This window comes from Rana temporaria, chromosome 4 (assembly GCF_905171775.1).
Source record: "Rana temporaria chromosome 4, aRanTem1.1, whole genome shotgun sequence".
Taxonomy (NCBI): Eukaryota; Metazoa; Chordata; class Amphibia; order Anura; family Ranidae; genus Rana; species Rana temporaria.
This window is the reverse complement of record NC_053492.1, coordinates 259,430,184-259,449,396: the sequence shown is the minus strand read 5'-3', so window position 1 is coordinate 259,449,396 and position 19,213 is coordinate 259,430,184. Positions and strand designations below refer to the sequence as shown.

At 42.7% G+C, this 19,213-nt stretch overlaps 1 protein-coding gene across 1 annotated transcript in view; it reads left to right on the top strand.

Moving 5' to 3' along the window:
- Nucleotides 1-19,213, top strand: part of LOC120937167 (prolyl endopeptidase) — a 149,727-nt gene that overhangs the window by 7,664 nt on the left and 122,850 nt on the right. The window contains exons 4-6 of the mRNA XM_040350174.1: nt 2,687-2,817; nt 3,144-3,353; nt 7,879-8,000. Coding sequence (XP_040206108.1) covers nt 2,687-2,817; nt 3,144-3,353; nt 7,879-8,000 — 463 coding nt within the window. The remainder of the gene's footprint in view (nt 1-2,686; nt 2,818-3,143; nt 3,354-7,878; nt 8,001-19,213) is intronic.

Sequence of the window (19,213 nt, the reverse complement as noted above, 5' to 3'; positions counted from 1 at the left end):
TTCATTTCCTAAAAAACATAAATAAACTTTACTTGGCAGCATGCCGCAACACCCATCCATTGGCAAGGTGGGATTGGTTTCATTCAGAATGAATGGTGTGTGTTGCAGTAACACACGCATTTCCCCAACACAAAAGTGTGAACTGTGCCGAGGCTGCTTAAGGATAGCACATCTCCCAATGGGTTCCAACGCATTGAAATGTTCTGCACTACACACAAATGCAACATGTCCTATACTTCAGTGCACATCACTGGTGTGAACTGAAGCTATAGACAGATTACTTTGTTTTTGCTTTGGGCAATGCATCCCAATACTGCTTATGTCATAGGTGCCCAACCTTTTGAAGCGTGAGGGCCACTTAAGTGACTTTGTAACTCGTCGTGGGCCCCAATGAGCAAAGTAGGCGGATGGCAGGACCATGTCCACTCTGCATATGCAGAGCAGACACGGACAAAGCCCACTTTTTTTTTTACTGATTGGATTGAAGGTAGGACACAAGTCGGTTTACATCTGCCACTCCTCAGAGGTGAATGGAGGGTCCAATTGGGTCGGACTGACCATGTGAAAGTGGCCCATGGCTGCTTTCACACTGATGTGCTGTGGTTTATCCGCACTGTGGGTGCAACGCAGTGTAACCTTGGCTTTTCTGCACTTTTGCAATAGACTTCTATTATATTCTGCAGGTCTGGACTTTGACTGGGCCATTCTAATACATGAATATGCTTTGATCTAAACCATTCCATTGTAGCTCTGACTGTATGTTTAGGGTTGTGGTCCTGCTGGAAGATGAACCTCAGCCCCAGTCTCAAGTCTTTTGCAGACTCTAAAGCCGCGTACACACGACCATGTTTAATGTCCTAGAAAAAACGACGTGATTCTTGTCAAGCCTGCCTTGCATACACACGATCGTGATAAAAAAAAAAATGCTTGAGCAAAGCGCGGTGACGTACAACACGTACAACGCCTCTATAAAGGGGAAGTTCCATTCAGATGGCGCCACCCTTTCGGATGCTTTTTAATGATTTTGTGTTAGTAAAAGTTTGGTGAGAAACGATTTGTGCTTTTCAGTCTTCGTGCTTTTCAGTCTGTTGCAGCGTGACGAATGTGCTATCTCCATTACAAATGCTAGTTTTACCAAAATGACTGCTCCCATCTCATAACTTCTGACCATGCGCATTTTTTTCACGTTGTTAAAGCCTACACACGACCGTTTTTCATGACTTGAAAAACTACGAGAATATTTAGAGCATGTTCTAAATTTTTAATGGCCATTTTTCACGTCGAGAAAAATGCTCTGGAGCCTACACATGATCATTTTTAATGACCAATTTAAAAAATGGAATTTTTCACGTCGTGAAAAACAGTCGAGTGTACGCGGCATAACCAGGTTTTCTTCTTAGATTGCCCTGTATTTGGCTCCATCCATCTTCCCATCAACTCTGACCAACTTCCCTGTCCCTGCTGAAGAAAAGCAGGGTGTTCAGGGGGATGTGAGTGTTAGTTTTCCGCCGTCACACAAAGTTAAATTTTAGTCTCATCTGACCAGAGCACCTTCTTCCACATGTTTGCTGTGTCCCCCACATGGCTTCTCACAGACTGCAGATGGAACTTCTTATGGCTTTCTTTGAAAAATGTCTTTCTCCTTGCCACTCTTCCATTAAGACCAGATTTGTGGAGTGCACGACTAATAGTTGTCCTGTGGACAGATTCTCCCACCTGAGCTGTGGATCTCTTCAGAGTCCTCCCAAGTTACCATGGGCCTCTTGGCTGCTTCTCTGATTAAGGCTCTCCTTGCCCAGCCTGTCAGTTTAGGTGAACGGCCATGTCTTGGTAGGTTTGCAGTTGTGCCATACTCTTTCCATGTTAGGAACAGTGCTCTGAGATGTTTAAACCTTGGGATATTTTTTTATAACCTAATCCTGCTTTGAACTTCTCAACTTTTTCATCCCTGACCTGGCTGGTGTGTTCCTTGGCCTTCATGATGCTGTTTGTTTTTCACTAAGGTTCTCTAACAAACTTCTGAGGGCTTCACAGAACAGCTGTATTTATACTGAGATTAAACTACACACAGGGGGACTCTATTTACTAATTAGGTGACTTCTGAAGGCAATTTGTTCCACTTTAGTTAGGGGTATCGGAGTAAAGGGGACTGAATACAAATGCACACCACACTTTTCACATATTTGTAAAAAATAAAATAAAAAACATTTATCATATTTCTTCCACTTCACAATTTATGTACCACTTTGTGTTTGGTCTATCACATAAAAATCCCAATTAAATACACTTATGGTTTTGGTTGTAACATGACAAAATGGAAAATGTCAAGGGGTATGAATACTTTTTCAAAGCGCTGTATATGCCACTCCTAGCTGACACTAGATTCACAGTATTCACACAATACAACTCTGTTCTTCTGTGTCTTCCTACAATGAGAGGTGTTATTTTCACTGGTAAAGTCTCAAATTAAGGGAAACACCAGCTTATCATGGCGTTCTTACACAACAGACTCTTAATCCATTTAGGTCTTGATGTGTTTACTACTGTCGCTCGTTTTGTACATCGTTCTCTATTAATCCACAGATACTATGATAATTCTGTGTAAATTCCTTTTTTTATTTCTTTTTTCATGTTGCTCTATGCACACTAACACATTCTCTTTATGTTGTTATTTGCAAACAATCAGGTATTTCTATTTCTACAATTCGGGTCTTCAGAATCAAAGAGTAATGTATGTTCAGGATTCTCTAGATGATGAACCAAGAGTATTCCTGGATCCTAATACATTTTCCGAAGATGGAACAATTGCTCTTCGAGGTAAGCGGTCTTTTCTTAATATGTTCATTTAAAGCATAAACACATTTTACAGAATTTTTTTAATGACGCTTTTGTGCGCTAATGTTACCCATCATAAAGCTGCTAATCAGAAATGTGGAGCTATGTGGGCTTCTCTTTTAAAACACCCAGTCTCTACGTAACCAAATAGGCAGCCAAAACCACACATCTCACTGGTTAATCAATGATTTATCTTTTTCTTGATTCAAGTACAAAAGCTTTTTAATTAGTGGATGTTTCATAGTACAGATTTATTAATAGAATTGCAGCTTTTTGCTGAGTAAGACATATTTCTTTTTCTTTTCCAGGCTATGCTTTCACAGAAGATGGGGAGTATTTTGCCTATGGGTTAAGTAACAGTGGCTCAGACTGGGTAACCATCAAGTTCTTGAAAGTTTGCAACCAGGAAGAACTGCCAGATGTTCTGGAGAGAGTAAAATTTAGTTGCATGTCTTGGACCCACGATGGTGTTGGAATGTTTTATAACCGTTATCCTGAACAAGAGGGAAAAAGTGATGGTGAGTACCTTATACAGTTGGATTTGACTAGCATAAAAAGTAGATGAAAGATGGATAGCCGCACTCCAAAAAAACGTCCAGGTTGTCTTTTATTCAAATAAACAGCAAATACATCACCAAATCATAAAAACAGGAACAGGGGAACAGCCGACGTTTCGCACAAGATCAGTGCTTATTCATGGCTGGACGTTTTTGTTGGAGTGCGGCTATCCATCTTTCATCTACTTTTTATGCTTGCCTAGTGCACTGCCAGCACCCTTGGTATCCTGTCCTACACGTGTGACCACATAGTAGACCCACCTGGAGCGGTGACTCTCTTTCTTGAGTTGGATTTGACTGTTTTATGACTTTGTGAACGGAGGAGAAAGGTTTTACAGATAAGACAGTATAAAGTATAGCAAAAAGGCAAAACTTTTTTTTTTAAGTTTGGATAGAGTGGGAGGGCTTAGAAGAACAGCTGTTCTTCTAACAGCTGTATTGCTGTCTGTGCTCCCGTCTATTTGTCTAGTTTACTGTTATCCCTGAAAGTAAAAGAAAAAACGGGAATAGAGGGGAAATCTTCTAATGGGGACACTAGTCCTGATGACCTTGGTGACACATTGGAGGGATTTTCTATATGTTTTGACTATGGAACAGGATGTGAAGGGAAATCTCCCCAATGGTACACACGTGTCAACAAAAACAGACGGAATACTGAATACTTTGCTTAGCTTTGCTTTAAGACAGCACTGCTTAAAGACTAGTACTGATTGGGTACAAACCATTGTTCTTGTCCGTTACCATGACCAACTTTTTGGTTATGGCTTAAAGCGGGGGTTCACCCCCCAAAAATTTTTTTAACATTACTTTCAGCCGAGTTGTTAGAATGACAATCGGCTGTTTTTTTAATCTCCGTGCCGTACATACCGTTTTATTTATATATATATATATGTATGTATGTTCACCGCGGCTTCCGGGTATGGAATCTGCAGGACTGGGCGTTCCTAATTGATTGACATGCTTCCGACCGGCGCATACATCGCGTCACGAGTTGCCGAAAGAAGCCGAACGTCGGTGCGCAGGCGCCATATAGAGCCGACTCGCAGTCTGGCTTCTTTCGGCAACTCGTGACGCAATGTATGCGCCGGTCGGAAGCATGTCAATCAATTAGGAACGCCCAGTCCCGCAGATTCCATACCCGGAAGCCGCGGTGAACAATATATATAGGGGTTGTAAAGGTAAATGTTTTTTCACCTTAATGCATCCTATGCATTAAGGTGAAAAAACATCTGACAGTTAAGCCGCCCCCCCCCCCCCCCGAACCCCCGTTTTACTTTCCTGACCCCTCGAAAGTCCCGCGCGCGTCCACGTGATCCTCTTCGGTTCCCAGCCTGGCCGTTGATTGGCTAGGCTGGACGGATTGATAGCAGCGCAACCATTGGCTGGCGCTGCTGTCAATCACAGCGGATGACGCGGGGGGCAGGGCCGAGTGATACAGTCGGCGGCTATGCCCGCCGCTGTATCACAAGAGCACGCTCGCAAAAGCTTTCCACCATGCGAGGTCGCTCGCATGAAGGTGGAAAGCTTTTGCGAGGAGGACCCCAGAAGACAGGGTTAGGGGACACTCGAAACGAGCTGCACAGTGGAGGTAAGTATAACACGTTTGTTATTTAAAAAAAAAAGTTTGCCTTTAGTGACCCTTAAATTTTTTCCCCCCTAAAATAATAAAACATGGTATACGTACCTGCTTTGTGCAATGGTATTACACAGAGTGGCCCCAAAATTCTTCTGGGGTTCTTCGCCAGAACTTTCAGCTCCTTCTCTGCTGTGTGCCCCCATAGCAAGCTGTGTGCTGTGGGGGCACAGTTGCAGCCGTGGTCCCACCACATGCTCTCTCCTCACAGGATTTGACAATAGCTGCCTCCGTGTCCAGTGAAACAAGGAACAGAGATCAGCATTGCAATATAACTACTAGGACATGTTTGCTTTTTTATGGTAACGTCTAGCCTTTAGAACCACTTTATGTGTCGTGTGTGTAGACAGATTTTATATAGTGTTCATATTAACTGGAGCCTTTTTGTGTGTTTCCATTTCCTCTGTGCTCAGTTTGTCCTGAACCCACCCCAGCCTGTGACTGTATAGTGAAGGGAGAAGCAGTACAGTGATGAGCTCATCCCTCTGTCACTCTGCTCTTATTCTATTGGCTTGCCCCTTGTCAACACATGAACTGATTGGCTCCTTGTGCTATTTCTTTCACTCACATTCCAGAGAGGCTGGTACCATGTTAAATTCAGGTACTTGGACTGCTTGCATTTAAAGGGTTTGAAAAGGAAGAAGTTTGTTTTATCTTAATGCATTCTATGCATTAAGATATAAAGTCTTCTGTCTGCAGCAGCCCCCCTAATACTTACCTGAGCCCCATCTTTGGCCAGTGATGTTGCAGGAGTGTCTTGTCTGCCCGGGATGCCTCTCCTCATTGGGTGAGATAGCAGCAGGAGCCAATGGCGCCGTGCTGCTATTAGTCAAAGTCAGTAGGCCAATCAGGAGAGAAAGGGGGTGGGTCATGGCTCTGTGTCTGAATGGACACAGGGAGCTGTGGCTTGGCTCGGGTGCCCCCATAGCAAGTTGCTTGCTGTGGGAGCACTCCACAGGATGGAGGAGCCAGGAGCACTATGACCCCAGAAGAGGAGGATCTGGGCTACTCTGTGCAATTCCACTGCATAGGGTAGGTAAGTATAACATGTTTGTTATTTTTAGAGTATATAGTAAACTCTTAGAAAAAAAAAAAAAAACCTGTAAGACAAAGGCATAATGAGCATTGCATACTAGCTCATTATGAAATGCCTTAGAACGAAATGTTTCAGTGGCGCCCGCAAATCGCTGAGATGGCTGATTTTTTTTCCCCAGAGTTTCTTCCCGGTTCACGGGCTTCGGGGCTGTGATTGGCCAGAGCCACAAAGACGTTGCTCCCGCACATGCGTGTGGGATCCACCGTTTACAGCGCAGGGCTTGTGGCCGTTCCTTCAGAGCGCATGCGCCAGTGATGTCACTGGCTGAATGTAATGTAAATTTCTAGATATTTATACTAAGGCTTACCTATATAGGTAAATGTAAATGAAAACAATCGGTGCCAAAAATTGCTTTAAATATCGTGCCACTAAATCCTAGTGTTAATAATCTATAATAAACATGCACAGCTACTAAACATTCTAAGTGATACACCACACTGGTTGCAAAATTTAAAGTGAATAAATGTAGTGCTTTGTGTATAAACCTATTAATATCGAATAAAATAAAAGTGCATATAAATCATAACTTGAGTGATAAATAGTCCATAAATTAAATTGAATAAATAAAGGCTCTTCTTATGATCTCTGTTTCAACGCTAATCCACCACTGTGATCGTCCTCAAAAGGAGTGCCCACCACCACCGATAAAATTGCACGCTCACCTCTCAGATGAGTTAAAACTCATGAACAGATCTCCCCTTTAAACAATCAATGGCAGGTAATCCAGCTATTTCTTATTGGCAACTCAGCACACTTGCTTCCAGGGAAACAAACAACCTCCAGGGATTTCAGGGCATGTAAATGATAAATAGAGAGACCATAGTGTTCCATAAGTGTGATTTGTTTTTGGGGGCTTTAAATAAATTTTGTATACAGAGAAAACTATGGTTTCGTGCTGAGTTGCCAATGAGAAATAGCTTAGTCCAAGGGAAAAGCCGCAAATCACTGATGTCTACACAGACAACACTTTTTACTCGGCAGACGAGCTTCAGCTTAAGGGCCTACCCCAGGACCACTTCTCGGACAGGTTTCACCCAATGAAGAAATCTTAGAGAATCCTTTATGATTAAGCCCATCAGGTGAAACATGTCCGAGGGTATGGGGCTCTTCCTTTTGGGTTTATAATTCCTGAAGCTCAGATTTAAAAGCCATTTTAATAGCTGCTGTGATCAGTGACACAATTTGGTTGCCTGCACCAGGTTTAAAAAAAACGCAGCCCCGGTTTTAAATGCCTTATGGCAGATACAATAGCTTAAGACAAGACAACATTTTTGTAGTTAATGACACAGTATTAAAAAAAAAAAAAAAAATACATATTTTTTCACCTAAAATTTGTATTGTGAGTTTTTTCATGAAAAAAAAATAAGAACATATTAAAAAAAAAAAAAAAGTATCTTATTCTTATAGTGTATGTTAAACCAGAAATTTTATTTTAGTTGTGGGGCAGGATTGGGACCTACATATATCTGTTGTGTGTTTTTCTTTTTTTATGTTGGAGAGGACAGAAAACTGAGTGCTCTTCGTTTTTTGTCCTACTTACAACATAAATATATATCAATATTGCTCCAGATGGCAAGTGGTTAAGCAGCACTGGCTTATTAAACCTATAGCAATACGCTTTTGGGTGACGCATGAGGTTTGTGTCTTTAATGTGTTGATTGCATTAACATGATGTCTTAACCTAATGTTTTTTTTTTTTTTTCCTTTCCTTTTTTTTTTTTTTTTTTTTGCAATTTCACTACTATTATTTTGGAAAGGTACGGAAACATCCAGCAACCTGCACCAGAAGCTCTATTATCATGTCCTGGGAACAGACCAATCTAAGGATGTTTTATGTGCCGAGTTTCCAGATAACCCTAAATGGATGGGAGGTGCTACGGTAAGTGAGCATTTCACTTTTTCTTTGTTTTCATGTTTAAAGATTAGAAGTCTATTGAATGTATTCTAAATAATGCCTAAGGCCCCTTTCACACTGAGGTAGTTTGCAGGCGCTATTGCGCTAAAAATAGCGCCTGCAAACCGACCTGAAACAGCGGCTGCTGTTTCTCAAGTGTGAAAGCCCCGAGGGCTTTCACACTGGAGCGGTACGCTAGCGGGACGGCTCCAAAAGTCCTGCTAGCAGCATCTTTGGCACGGTGAGAGGAGCGGTGTGTTTACCGCTCCTCCACCGCTCCTTCCCATTGAAAGCAATGGGAAACCACGGCTATATCGCCGGCAATGCGCCTCTGCAGAGGCGCATTGCTGGCGGTATTAACCCCTTTTCGGCCGCTAGCGGGGGTTAAAACTGCACAGCTAGCGGCCAAATACTGCCACAATTCCGACCCTTTTTCGGGGGTTAAAACCGTACCGATAGCGGCCAAATACCACTGCAATTCTAACCCCTTTTTCGACCACTAGCGGGGGGTTAAAACCGCACCAATAGCGGCGCTATACCGCCACGGACCTCCCGCCCCAGTGTGAACGGGACCCTAAAGCAAACAAGTAAGAATGTTATCTGCACACCAAGATATTGTTCCATTACCTGCTTTCATTTAGTAACAATGGAATCTGCATTGTGTGGGGGCTATATAGAGCCCCCTCAGTTGGGTACAGGTCACAGTCGTCTGATGAAGGGGGCCCTGAGTGCTCCAAAATGTTGCATTTTTTTTTGTGACTAAATAAAACCAATATTGCCACAATATCTTGGTGTGCAAACATCCCTACTCGCATCTGCAGAATGGCATCATCCATCTTTATTGGCCCAGTACCTGATATCAAAGAGGCTGCATGGCTGGGAATTTTCTATCCTTTAAGAAATGATAATGCCCTCTAGTATTCTGTTTCTGATCGTTTTGAAGTCACCTGCTCTGCTTTTATAAATGTCAGAATACAGGCATTTTTGTTTTTAGTAGCGACAAATTATATTGTGGTTAGCACATGAACTCTTTCTTTGGGGGTTTCGTCAATGCAACCACAGTGTTTGTCACATCTGCAACAAATGGTGTCTGTGTTCCCTTAAGGAGAACTCCAGCTAAAATATAAACTGCTAAATTGAAAAGCTGTACACCAGGAATTGATTTCTAACCTTCACCATAGAGATGTAACTGCAGATAAACAAAAATAAAAAAAATTATCTAAATGCAAGGTGCGTTTACTTGCGTTTTATTTTCTTATAGGGGTTTTCCTTTTATAGCAGGTATGAAAAATCCCATTTACTGCATTTTAAAGCGGATGTGCCATTAAAAAAAAATATTAAAAGCCAGCAGCTACAAATACTGCAGCTGCTGACTTTTAATATTAGGACACTTACCTGTCCTGGAGTCCAGCGCCGTCCGCAGCAGAGGATGAGCGATCGCTCGTCACTCTGCTTCCCCACCCCCGGCCATCTTCAGTGAGGGAACCAGGAAGTGAAGCACTCCGGCTTCACTACCCGGTTCCCTACGGCGCATGCGCGAGTCGCGCTGCGCCCGCCGATTGGCTCACACGCTGTGTGCTGGGAGCCGAGTGTTCCCAGCACACAACAGGGGACAGACGGGAAGTCGGGAAAAACCTGTCTTTTGCCCGTATCGTGTGGCCGGAAGTGGGTGCAAATACCTGTCTTTAGACAGGTATCTGCACCCCCCTCCCCCCTGAAAGGTGTCAAATGTGACACCGGAGGGGGGCGGGTTCCGATCAGCACGAGTTTCACTTTAGGGTGGAGCTCCGCTTTAAGTACCGTATTCAATAAAGAATAATTCTTAAATGCAACTAACTACCTAAAACTGACATGTGCATGTTCCCATTATCGTACTGTAGCTTCAAAAAGAAAAGACAATAGTTGCTTTTTTAAGTGCTTTTATTTGCTTAAAAATGCCGCCAAGCTTTCCCTGATTTGTAATTTTTATGAGGGGGCTGTAGAGTAATGTTTAACATATTTAGCTTTTCTGTACTGTGCTTCATTACCAGTTGTAGACTAGATTTGTACATTGTCTGTCCTAAGGCAGGCCACACATGGTGGTTGCAGGACAGAAATTTGCACAATTTCACCATCAGCACAGACTGTGCGGTGGGGGGGGGGGGGGGAAGCCTGTGATTATCGCTAGTGGCTATAGCAGCCGCTAGCGATAATTGCAAGAGAATCCAGGCTGGTTGTACCCAAGTATCGATTTAACTTGCACATTCAGACTGCCAATTAACGGTTCGAATCCCGGGTGGTTCCTGTTGAACCGGCCAAGATTCAAACTGTGTATGGTCAGCCTAACAAAGCATATCAAATTTAGAAGCTGGCCTCCTGCATTGTATGTTAATGAAGGATAACTTAGTGGGTCTCCAGTCTCGGTGGGGACAGAGACACTGTGAAACTGGCAATCTACCAAGAGGCCGATGTTAGTACAGTGATCTCCCCCTGCTGTGCTTTTGTGTTCTGACTCAGCGCTGTTAGCCATTGGGAACTGGGCGGCAGACCTTTTTTGGTCATGCCCCTTCAACAGAAACCAGCCAAATGGCCAGCTTCTGCCGGACCAGCTGCCGTAGACACAGGCCGAATGTCAGCCAGTTTCTATTGAACCGGCCAATGCCACCTTACTTTTGGCTAGTGTGTACGGGGCTTTAGATTGCAAGCGTGGAAGAACACTTTAATGAGTTGCCAGTGATGTTTACTGACTTTTTTTCCATTAAGCAGGTAGTTATTAATGGTTGTGTAAAGACCTCATCACTAACAGAAAAAAAAAAAAACGTAACAAAGATCTATGTTTTAGGGTTATTACAGGCAACGGAGAAAGGATAATAAAGATCAAGAGTTAATAATGTAACAACCAGTTTTGTTGCATTTGTCATTTTTTTTTTTTTTTATGGCTTTCATTCCTGCTGTTTTCCAGCAGATGGCGTGCAATAACATGTTTTATTTATGTATTTGAATGTATCCATTTCATTTTCTTTGACATTTCATTGGTAGTTTAATATTAGTGTTTTTGCCTTTGTACATACACTAAATGCTTAGATGTATTTTTGTATTACTTAAATTATCAAAACTATTTCTAAAAGCTAGAGGCAGGATGCCGATATGGCCATCTCAGTGATATGTGTTTCTTTAATCAGGCGTATCTAGGACATTTGGCACCCGGGGCGGATGCTATATCTGGCCCACACCTTAATGTTAAAATGTAAAAACACCCCACTGCCCCCCCAGGCATACCTCGGCATTCCCCAATATCTCTTTGCCACTACTGTACCCCCTCTCCACAACTGCACCTCTGGACCCCTTTACATTGCACAGCACCCAGCACCTCTGGACCCCTTTACATTACACAGCACCCTGTACCTCTGGACCTCTTTACATTATACATCCCCCGGCGCCTCTGGACCCTTGCATGTTATATCTGCAGTCTTCAGCTGATATACTGTTTAGAAAGTTCACATCATGTTAGGAGATTTTCTCTTCCTGGTTGGCACTGCAGCGAGGCCTGGACATACAGCTGATTGGAGGAAAGGTACAACCCCTTCTCCTCATAGGTAGAGACTTTCAGCTCTGTTAGTTGAATAGTTCAGGGCTCTGCTAATCTATAGCATCCTTCCCAAGACAAAACTCGAGCTGAGAACTTGTCAGAAGTTATCGGGCTGATAACAGACGAATGAAGCAGAAGACAGCTATGGGACATAGTGCTCTGAAGAAAGATAAGAAAACACTGCAGAAATTGGTGCCCAGCTCAAATTTCATGAACCGGGTTTACATCCACTTTAAGTTTTTTTTCCTTTAACCACCTCATTAGCGTGCTATAGCTGCTAGACGGCTACAGCAAGGCTCTCTAGTTCTGGGAGGGTGCCCATGCATGCCCTCCCAAAACTGTGCCCCCTGCACTTCCCTTGGGCACGCTCTGTGACTGCTGTGTCTAAAATCCTCCCCAAAGGAGCCAGAGGAATGCATTTCTAATATACAGTAGTTTTCCTCGACACGTCCCTATAATCTTCTTTGTGGCATTCAGATTTATGCAGCTGAATTGTCGATGCAGCACAATTGTCTTAAAGGGTAACTCTACTTTCATTGGAAAAAATATAGCAAATAAAAAATATAGCATATACAATTGCAACACAAATCCTATTGTAATTTAATGTTATTAAAAATGATCCTTGCAATGTACATGGATCACCCAGAGGGGAATATTATTTTTATTTATTTTTTCTCAACAAAAGCGGAGTTGCACTTTAAGGCAAAAATGGGGAGCTGACATGAGCTCATGACTACAGGTGCTCCCAGACTCTCACAGCTGGCCTGGCTAGGAAGGCTCTTTCTGTTTCAGCTGTCCCTCTTTATAAGGTGCCACAGCAGCATCCTCACCTGTCTGTTGATTTAAAATTGGCATAGTGAAGTGCACAAGTTGGAGGAGCACTCTAAGGCTGCTTTCACATTGGGCAGCGGAGGTGCGGTGACGGTATAGCCGCGCTATTTTTAGCGCCGCTATACCGTCGTATTTACCGCGATATTCGGCGCTAGCGGTGAGGTTTTAACCCCCGCAAGTGGCTGAAAAAGGGTTAATACCGCCCGCAATGCGCCTCTACAGAGGCGCATTGTGGGCAGTATTACCGCGGTTTCCCATTGATTTCAATGGGAAGGCGCGGTATATACCGCTCCAAAGATGCGGCTAGCAGGACTTTTGGAGCGGTCCTGCTACCGCACCGCTTCAGTGTGAAAGCCTTCGGGCTTTCACATTGAAGCCTGCAGGGCAAGATTTATTCATGCGGTATAGCAGCGCTATTTTTAGCGATGTACCGCATAAATAATGCCTCAATGTGAAAGGGGCCTAAGGCTCTTTTCACACTTGTACAACTTGTCCCACGATTTGGGACTGCAAAGTATAATGAAAAGTAGTTTCCCAAGATTTCTAATGACAACCATTCATATTTGTACGACTTCAAGTCGTGCCAAAGTCTCTCGGAAATCGCTGCATTATCGTGTCAAAGTCGTGGCCATGAAATTGTGGTAAAATCACCCGACTTTGAAGTCTCGGTAGTGTGAAAGGGGCCTTAAGCTACTTTAGCCTGGGGGTGGTCAGTTGTGTCCGCCATGTTAAACCTCTCATTGTGGCTACTTTAGCAGTTCTGAGCAGTTTACAGGCCCCTGGCGAACATCGAGTTTGCGAGACTCACGGACATGCTCGTGCGGCGGGCCCACGCGCCCGCAAGGCGCCCAATTCAAAGGGACATACAGGTAAGCCCATTTTGCCTGTCCGAGCCCTTCTGCCGACGTGTGTGTGTGTGTGCGGCGGTCGGCAAGCAGATAATAATATTGCCATATAACATTTTACATCAAAATGTACTGCTGACTCTGTGGAAGTCACACTCTTGAAAATAGTGCTACATTTTGGGCTCCTGGTAAATAAATGTGTAACAAATCCTGTACTGTTTCAGACTTTAAGTTAAATGTACCCGATATAAAGTAAGGTCAATAGACTGTTATATATTTATGTTCTACTTTTTCTGTTCTGATTTAGAGGTTACTGGATGATAACTTATTTTTCATACTCGTAGTTATCCTGGCCTGCTCTGCTCACTCACTGGGACTCTAATTACAAAGTAATACACAGGACAAAGACAAGGTTATTGCCCAGTAGTGGTATTTGTCCTTCACAGCAGGAAAAATGTCTGTAATAAATTAATCACTGACATTAGCTGTCCCACATTTTAGAAATGGACTATTTTGCAATCTGTAGAGGTTCAGTAAACGCATCTAAAGTACTATTTGTGTCTAAAATAGTTACAGCTGTTTTCCTGCAGACTACTTGTAAGGCCCCATGCACACGAGACGCTATTACAAACGCCTCTAATCTCAGCTTTTCAAAGGCAAAAAACGGCATTTAAAACGCCCGTTTTTGCCGCGATTTGCGGTGTTTTACCGCGATTTGCGGCTGTCAGCGTTTATCTCCAAAACACTGTAGACCCTCCCCAAGCTCAGATTCAAACTATTTGTGCCGCGTTTAGCGGCGTTTTGCCGCGTTTAGCGGCGATTTGCGTCTCAAAGGCAAAAGCTGAAAGCTTCTGAACCCAAAATTTTGGGTTTGGAAAAACGGCCCTAAACCCAACTGCTTTGAAACGCCAAAAAACGTGATCGTGTGCATGGACACATAGGATAACATTAAATGTGTTCAGGGGCAGTTGAAAAAAATGCCCAAATGCCTCTGAACTCGAGTTTAGCAGCGTCTCGTGTGCATGGGGCCTTACTGCCATTTTACAGGCTATCAAGTGCACGCCCAGAATCGATTGGGGCCTGTGTCAATGACGTCAGTTTGACATCCATTTGAAATGCTTCTGAGACCATTCAGAATTCACAGGTGCATTTAACTTGCTTCTTGCCTGCATTTTACATGCTTCAAAATTATGCATTTACACACACACACGTGTGTGGAAATGCAAACCCAGTTGAAGTTGGCAAAAGAACATTGACGGCAAGCAATTCCTCTCATAGCGTAAGTAGCGATTGTTCTTTTTAAGCTCTGCTAGTCCAAACCAGAGTAAAAAAAAAATTGTTCCCACTATGGCTCTTTATACTTTTTCTGCATGAGTAGAGAAACTGAGACTGAAGACACATATATCATTTTTTTATGGTAACAGATGTTGCAGCGCTTCTACGCTGCTCTTACATGGAACGAAATGTAGGTAAAAGTGTGAATTGTTTTCTTAATGATTTAAAAAAAAAAACATTGGTTTTTAAAGCACCCTGTGGTTCATTTTTAGTTTTTGGTTATTCATTAAAGCCCAATGAGCCCTCAGTTTTAATCAGTTACTATTCGCTATTAAATACATTCTAGATGAATCAAAACAAAAGGTGTTTAATGTCCTACAGTTTGGAAATAAAACCAAAGAAGCCACAGCCAGGGTAGAGCGTTTTTTCCCTGTCAGCAGCTGTAGAGTGGCACTCCTGCTCTGTGTGGAAGCAGTGGTCTCATTGCAGAGGTCTGGCACACCTCCTACTGTGTCAGATCTATGAAAGGGCAATCAGCAAAGCTCATGTTTCCCACTGATTGGAAAGCTAGGGTTATAACTCAGGGGTTTGTTGGACAGGCTTTTTTTTTTTTTTATTCAGGCTGTGACTGTTTTGGAAAGAAAATGAACTGCAGGAAATTAAGCATCCTTCTTTTTTTTTTTTTATGTTCTATCGCGTAACCTGGTGATAACTGGAATGTTGTGGCAGCCTCTCTTGCACCTCCTGCCCAACACTCCTGAAAGGGGAGACAGCGTGAGGGCACGGAGTGGCAAGAGTGTTTAAGTAGCTAGCTGGTGAAGTCCGCTCTTGGGTGGATAAAGCTGGGCGTTGTAGTCCTAAGAACTGAATACTACCAGAGCAGGAAGGTTGTAGCAGAGCCGGTATGCAGGCAGCGACCAGCGGCAGCTGGGTAACAAGGGACTGAGTCAGCAGGCAGAGCAAGTCCAAGAAGCAGGTCAAGGTCGGTAACAGCCAAGCAGCGCAGTACAGAATCAGCAGGCAAAAACAAGTCCAGTAAACTGGCCAAGGTCAGAGAGATCAGGTGAACAAGGTTAGTGCAGGAGCAAAGGCAAAGTTCAGGAGAAAGCCGGGTCATATACAGGTAAGCAGGCATAATGGATCAGGTCACAGGAATACATGTACAAGCTGAAGACCATTCAGCAACTGCTCATGTTGACAGGCCAGTGAAAATAGGCAACTGGGCACCAAGTACACACGCTAATTCACGTGCACTGCACATGTGTGAGTGCAGGATGAACTGGAATAGTGCATCTATTGCTTCTTTGCCTAGAAGTATTGTCATGGGAGCAATGCACATGTGCGCCAATATGAGCATAAGCACGCACTGGTTTTCTCGTGCAGGAAACCAGGTTTACCTTAAATGCACCTTGAATATATTTGGCAAATGTAACCACTTAAGGACCAAGCCTCTTTTTCAGATGTGGTGTTTACAAGTTGAAAACAACTTTTTTTTTTTGCTAGAAAATTACTTGGAACCCCCAAACATTATACATTTCTTTTTCTAACACTATAGAGAATAATATGGCGGTCATTGCAATAGTTTTTGCCACACCGTATTTTGGAAAAAGTGCACTTTTTTTAATAAAAAAATAAGACAACAGTAAAGTCCGCCCAATTTGTTTTTACATTGCGAAAGAAAATGTTACGCTGAGTAAATTGATACCCAACATGTCACATTTCAAAATTGCGCCCGCTTGTGAAATGGTGTCAAACTTTTACCCTTAATCTCCATAGGAGACGTTTAAAAAATTCCACAGGTTGCATCTTTGGAGTTACAGAAGAGCTCTAGGGCTAGAATTATTGCTCTCGCTCTAATGATCGCAGCCATACCCCACATGTGTGGTTTGAACCGTTTTCATATGCTGGAGTTGCTCGCGTGTGCGTTCGCTTCTGCGTGCAAGCTCATCGGGACGGGGTGCGTTAAAATAATTTTTATTTTTTTCTTATTTATTCGAGATATCCCTCTTCAAATTGCCGATGTATATAGTCGTGCGGCGGTCCGGAAGTGGTTAAATCGTTTAGGATTCAAATGATGATGAATCCCTTATTGATTTTAATAAATGTATGCATTTATATTTTTGCCCTTATCCTATGTACAAGGTTCTTGTCATAAGTTGTATATAATTTTGTTTAATTTTTTTATAACTCGCATAATACAGAGTCTTATTAGAGACTGTGATAAAATGGTGTCACTTTAGTGACCCTGATATTCTCTATAGTATGGCATTCCCAAGTGGTGAGGCATTTATGATGATGAACGAACACCTAATTGGCCCTTTCCAAGTTCTGTCCAGTGGGAAATACCTGCATCAGCTTGACCTAGTACTAGCGGCACTTATTCTTTATGCCGGTAAGAAGTCCTAAGGCATTAAAATTATTTCTAGAAAAAATAAATAACGAATGATGCTCATCTGCTTGCTCAACATCCCCATTTATTTAGGATATATGCAGCATTCATGCTTCATATGAAACTTCTGAAATATGCTGCCTATCTCCATCATCAGACAGATAAGAGATTCTTCACTCCAGAGAAATTGGAGCCATTATTCATGTTCAGGCATGGGCTGTGAAATTTCAATTTACAAAAGTTATTTCTTGCGAAATGCAAAAAAAAAAAAAAAAGCCAGACAAAGATCCATGGTAATCCACACAGTTTTATATGTTGTATGTTCTTCCTTCTAAAACAAATGCTGTATAATCAAAAATGTTAAATATGTTGTGAGGGGTTAGCTCGGTAGCGGGGTGTGTGACCCCTTGGATGGGTTCACCACACACTGAGTTTATACAGACTGGCAGTCGAAGACGGTTGAAAACAAAGTTTTTGGTTTATTTTTCCATCTTGCTGGAAAATAATTGCAAGCATCCAAACAGCATAAACAAAATCAAACATAAAATAACTCCTAGCCACTTTGGGCGTCTACCTTCCACACAGGAACCTATCTATGAAGTCTAACACAGCCTACTGCTGGGTAGACAGTGCTGGTCATACAGCACAACACAATAGTCTATTGATTTTTATCACACAGAAAAATCAATGGTCTCCTCACCTCCTCAGGAGACTTTCAGTACGCTGCTCTCCTACTCACAAAGCCTTAGGAATGATGCAGCAAATTTGTGGTAATCCTTTGGACTACTTATAGAGGCCTTAATTGCCTCATTCTGAACAGCTGGAGTCTTCCAACGGCCCTCCAACCTTTCCTGGCTATTTCTCGCAGCCGACGCCTAATAAGGATTGGTGTATTGTCTAACAAGGCAGAAATGTATGTCCCGACTGTGAAAACACCCACAGATTTACCTGACTTCCTGTCATAATGTCTTCTAAACTGTAAATGCTTATAATTAGGGAACATTCGTGGTTTATTTTTATTTACTAAACTAAAATGCAAAACATGTAATTTTTTTTTTTTTTTTAATCTGGCAAATTTGCCTATATGACCATTTCACCTTTCATAAGCAGCAAGCCAATGAACTCTATACAGGTTCTGGGTTCTTTGAAGTCTCTCTTCCTCTCGATACCTGTGCTGAAAATCACCTGAATGCCTCTGAGGAGAGGCAATGCCCTCATCTCTTTTTGTTATTAAAAAAAAACGTAGTAAAGCAAACAGTCTAGAGGTGTCTGTACGAACACTACTGGAGCCCTGATGCTTTTGCCACACCTGGTAGTATCAAATGCAGATTCACTCCTCCTGCACTTTCCATTAGCCCTTCACATTGACACTGGCCAAAAGGCAGCTGTGGAAAGGGACAGGGTGGACTTCCAAAACCACCAGGAAGTGCTAAAGCTTACTTATTTGAGTAGTCCAACCATTGGTGCCATAAATATAACAGAATGTATCTTGCAAAATGAATGAATCCTCTCATAAAGGTTTATTAAAAAAAACATTAACATAAAAATGTGAGTGAGTGAGAAAACTTATATAGCGCAGCACATGCAAACTGAATCGCCTCTGGGCGCTTGGTGACCATTGCTTTTAATTTTTTGTCCTCAGAAGAGATGGGTTTTGATCATTCTCCTGAAGGCTAAATGGTTCTCCTCCAGCCGAATGCTGGCTGGTAGAGCGTTCCATAGTCTAGGTCCTTGGACTGCAAATCTTCGTTTTCCTTTGGACTTGTATCTAGAGTAGATTTTGGTTGGTGGATCGCAGAACGCGATTGGGATTGTGAGCTTTTAGTTTTTCGCATTGATATTGTGGGGCATTTCCCACAATACACTTATGCATAAGACAGAGTGCTTTGAAAGTAATTCTGTCTTTTACTGGCAACCAATGAAGGGATCTCAGTAAAGGTGAGATTGATTCCCAAGCATTTTTCCCAGTCACAAGTCGAGCGGCCGTATTTTGAACGACTTGCAGACGCTTGATTTGGTACTTTGGGAGTCCAAGATAAAGGGAATTTGCATAGTCAAGTCTGGAGTTGATAATTGTTCCCACCACGACTGCTATGTCTTCTTTTGGGATAGAGGGAATGAGTCTGCGTAGTAGGCGCAGCAGATGATGTGATCCGCTGACTGCTGACCCTATTTGTTCATCCATTGTCATGTAGGTGTCGAAGATGACTCAGAGACTTTTGACTTTGGTGCTAGGGGTGATGATTTTGCCCAGAATGGGCGGGGGTATCCATGTTGTTGAGGGATGATT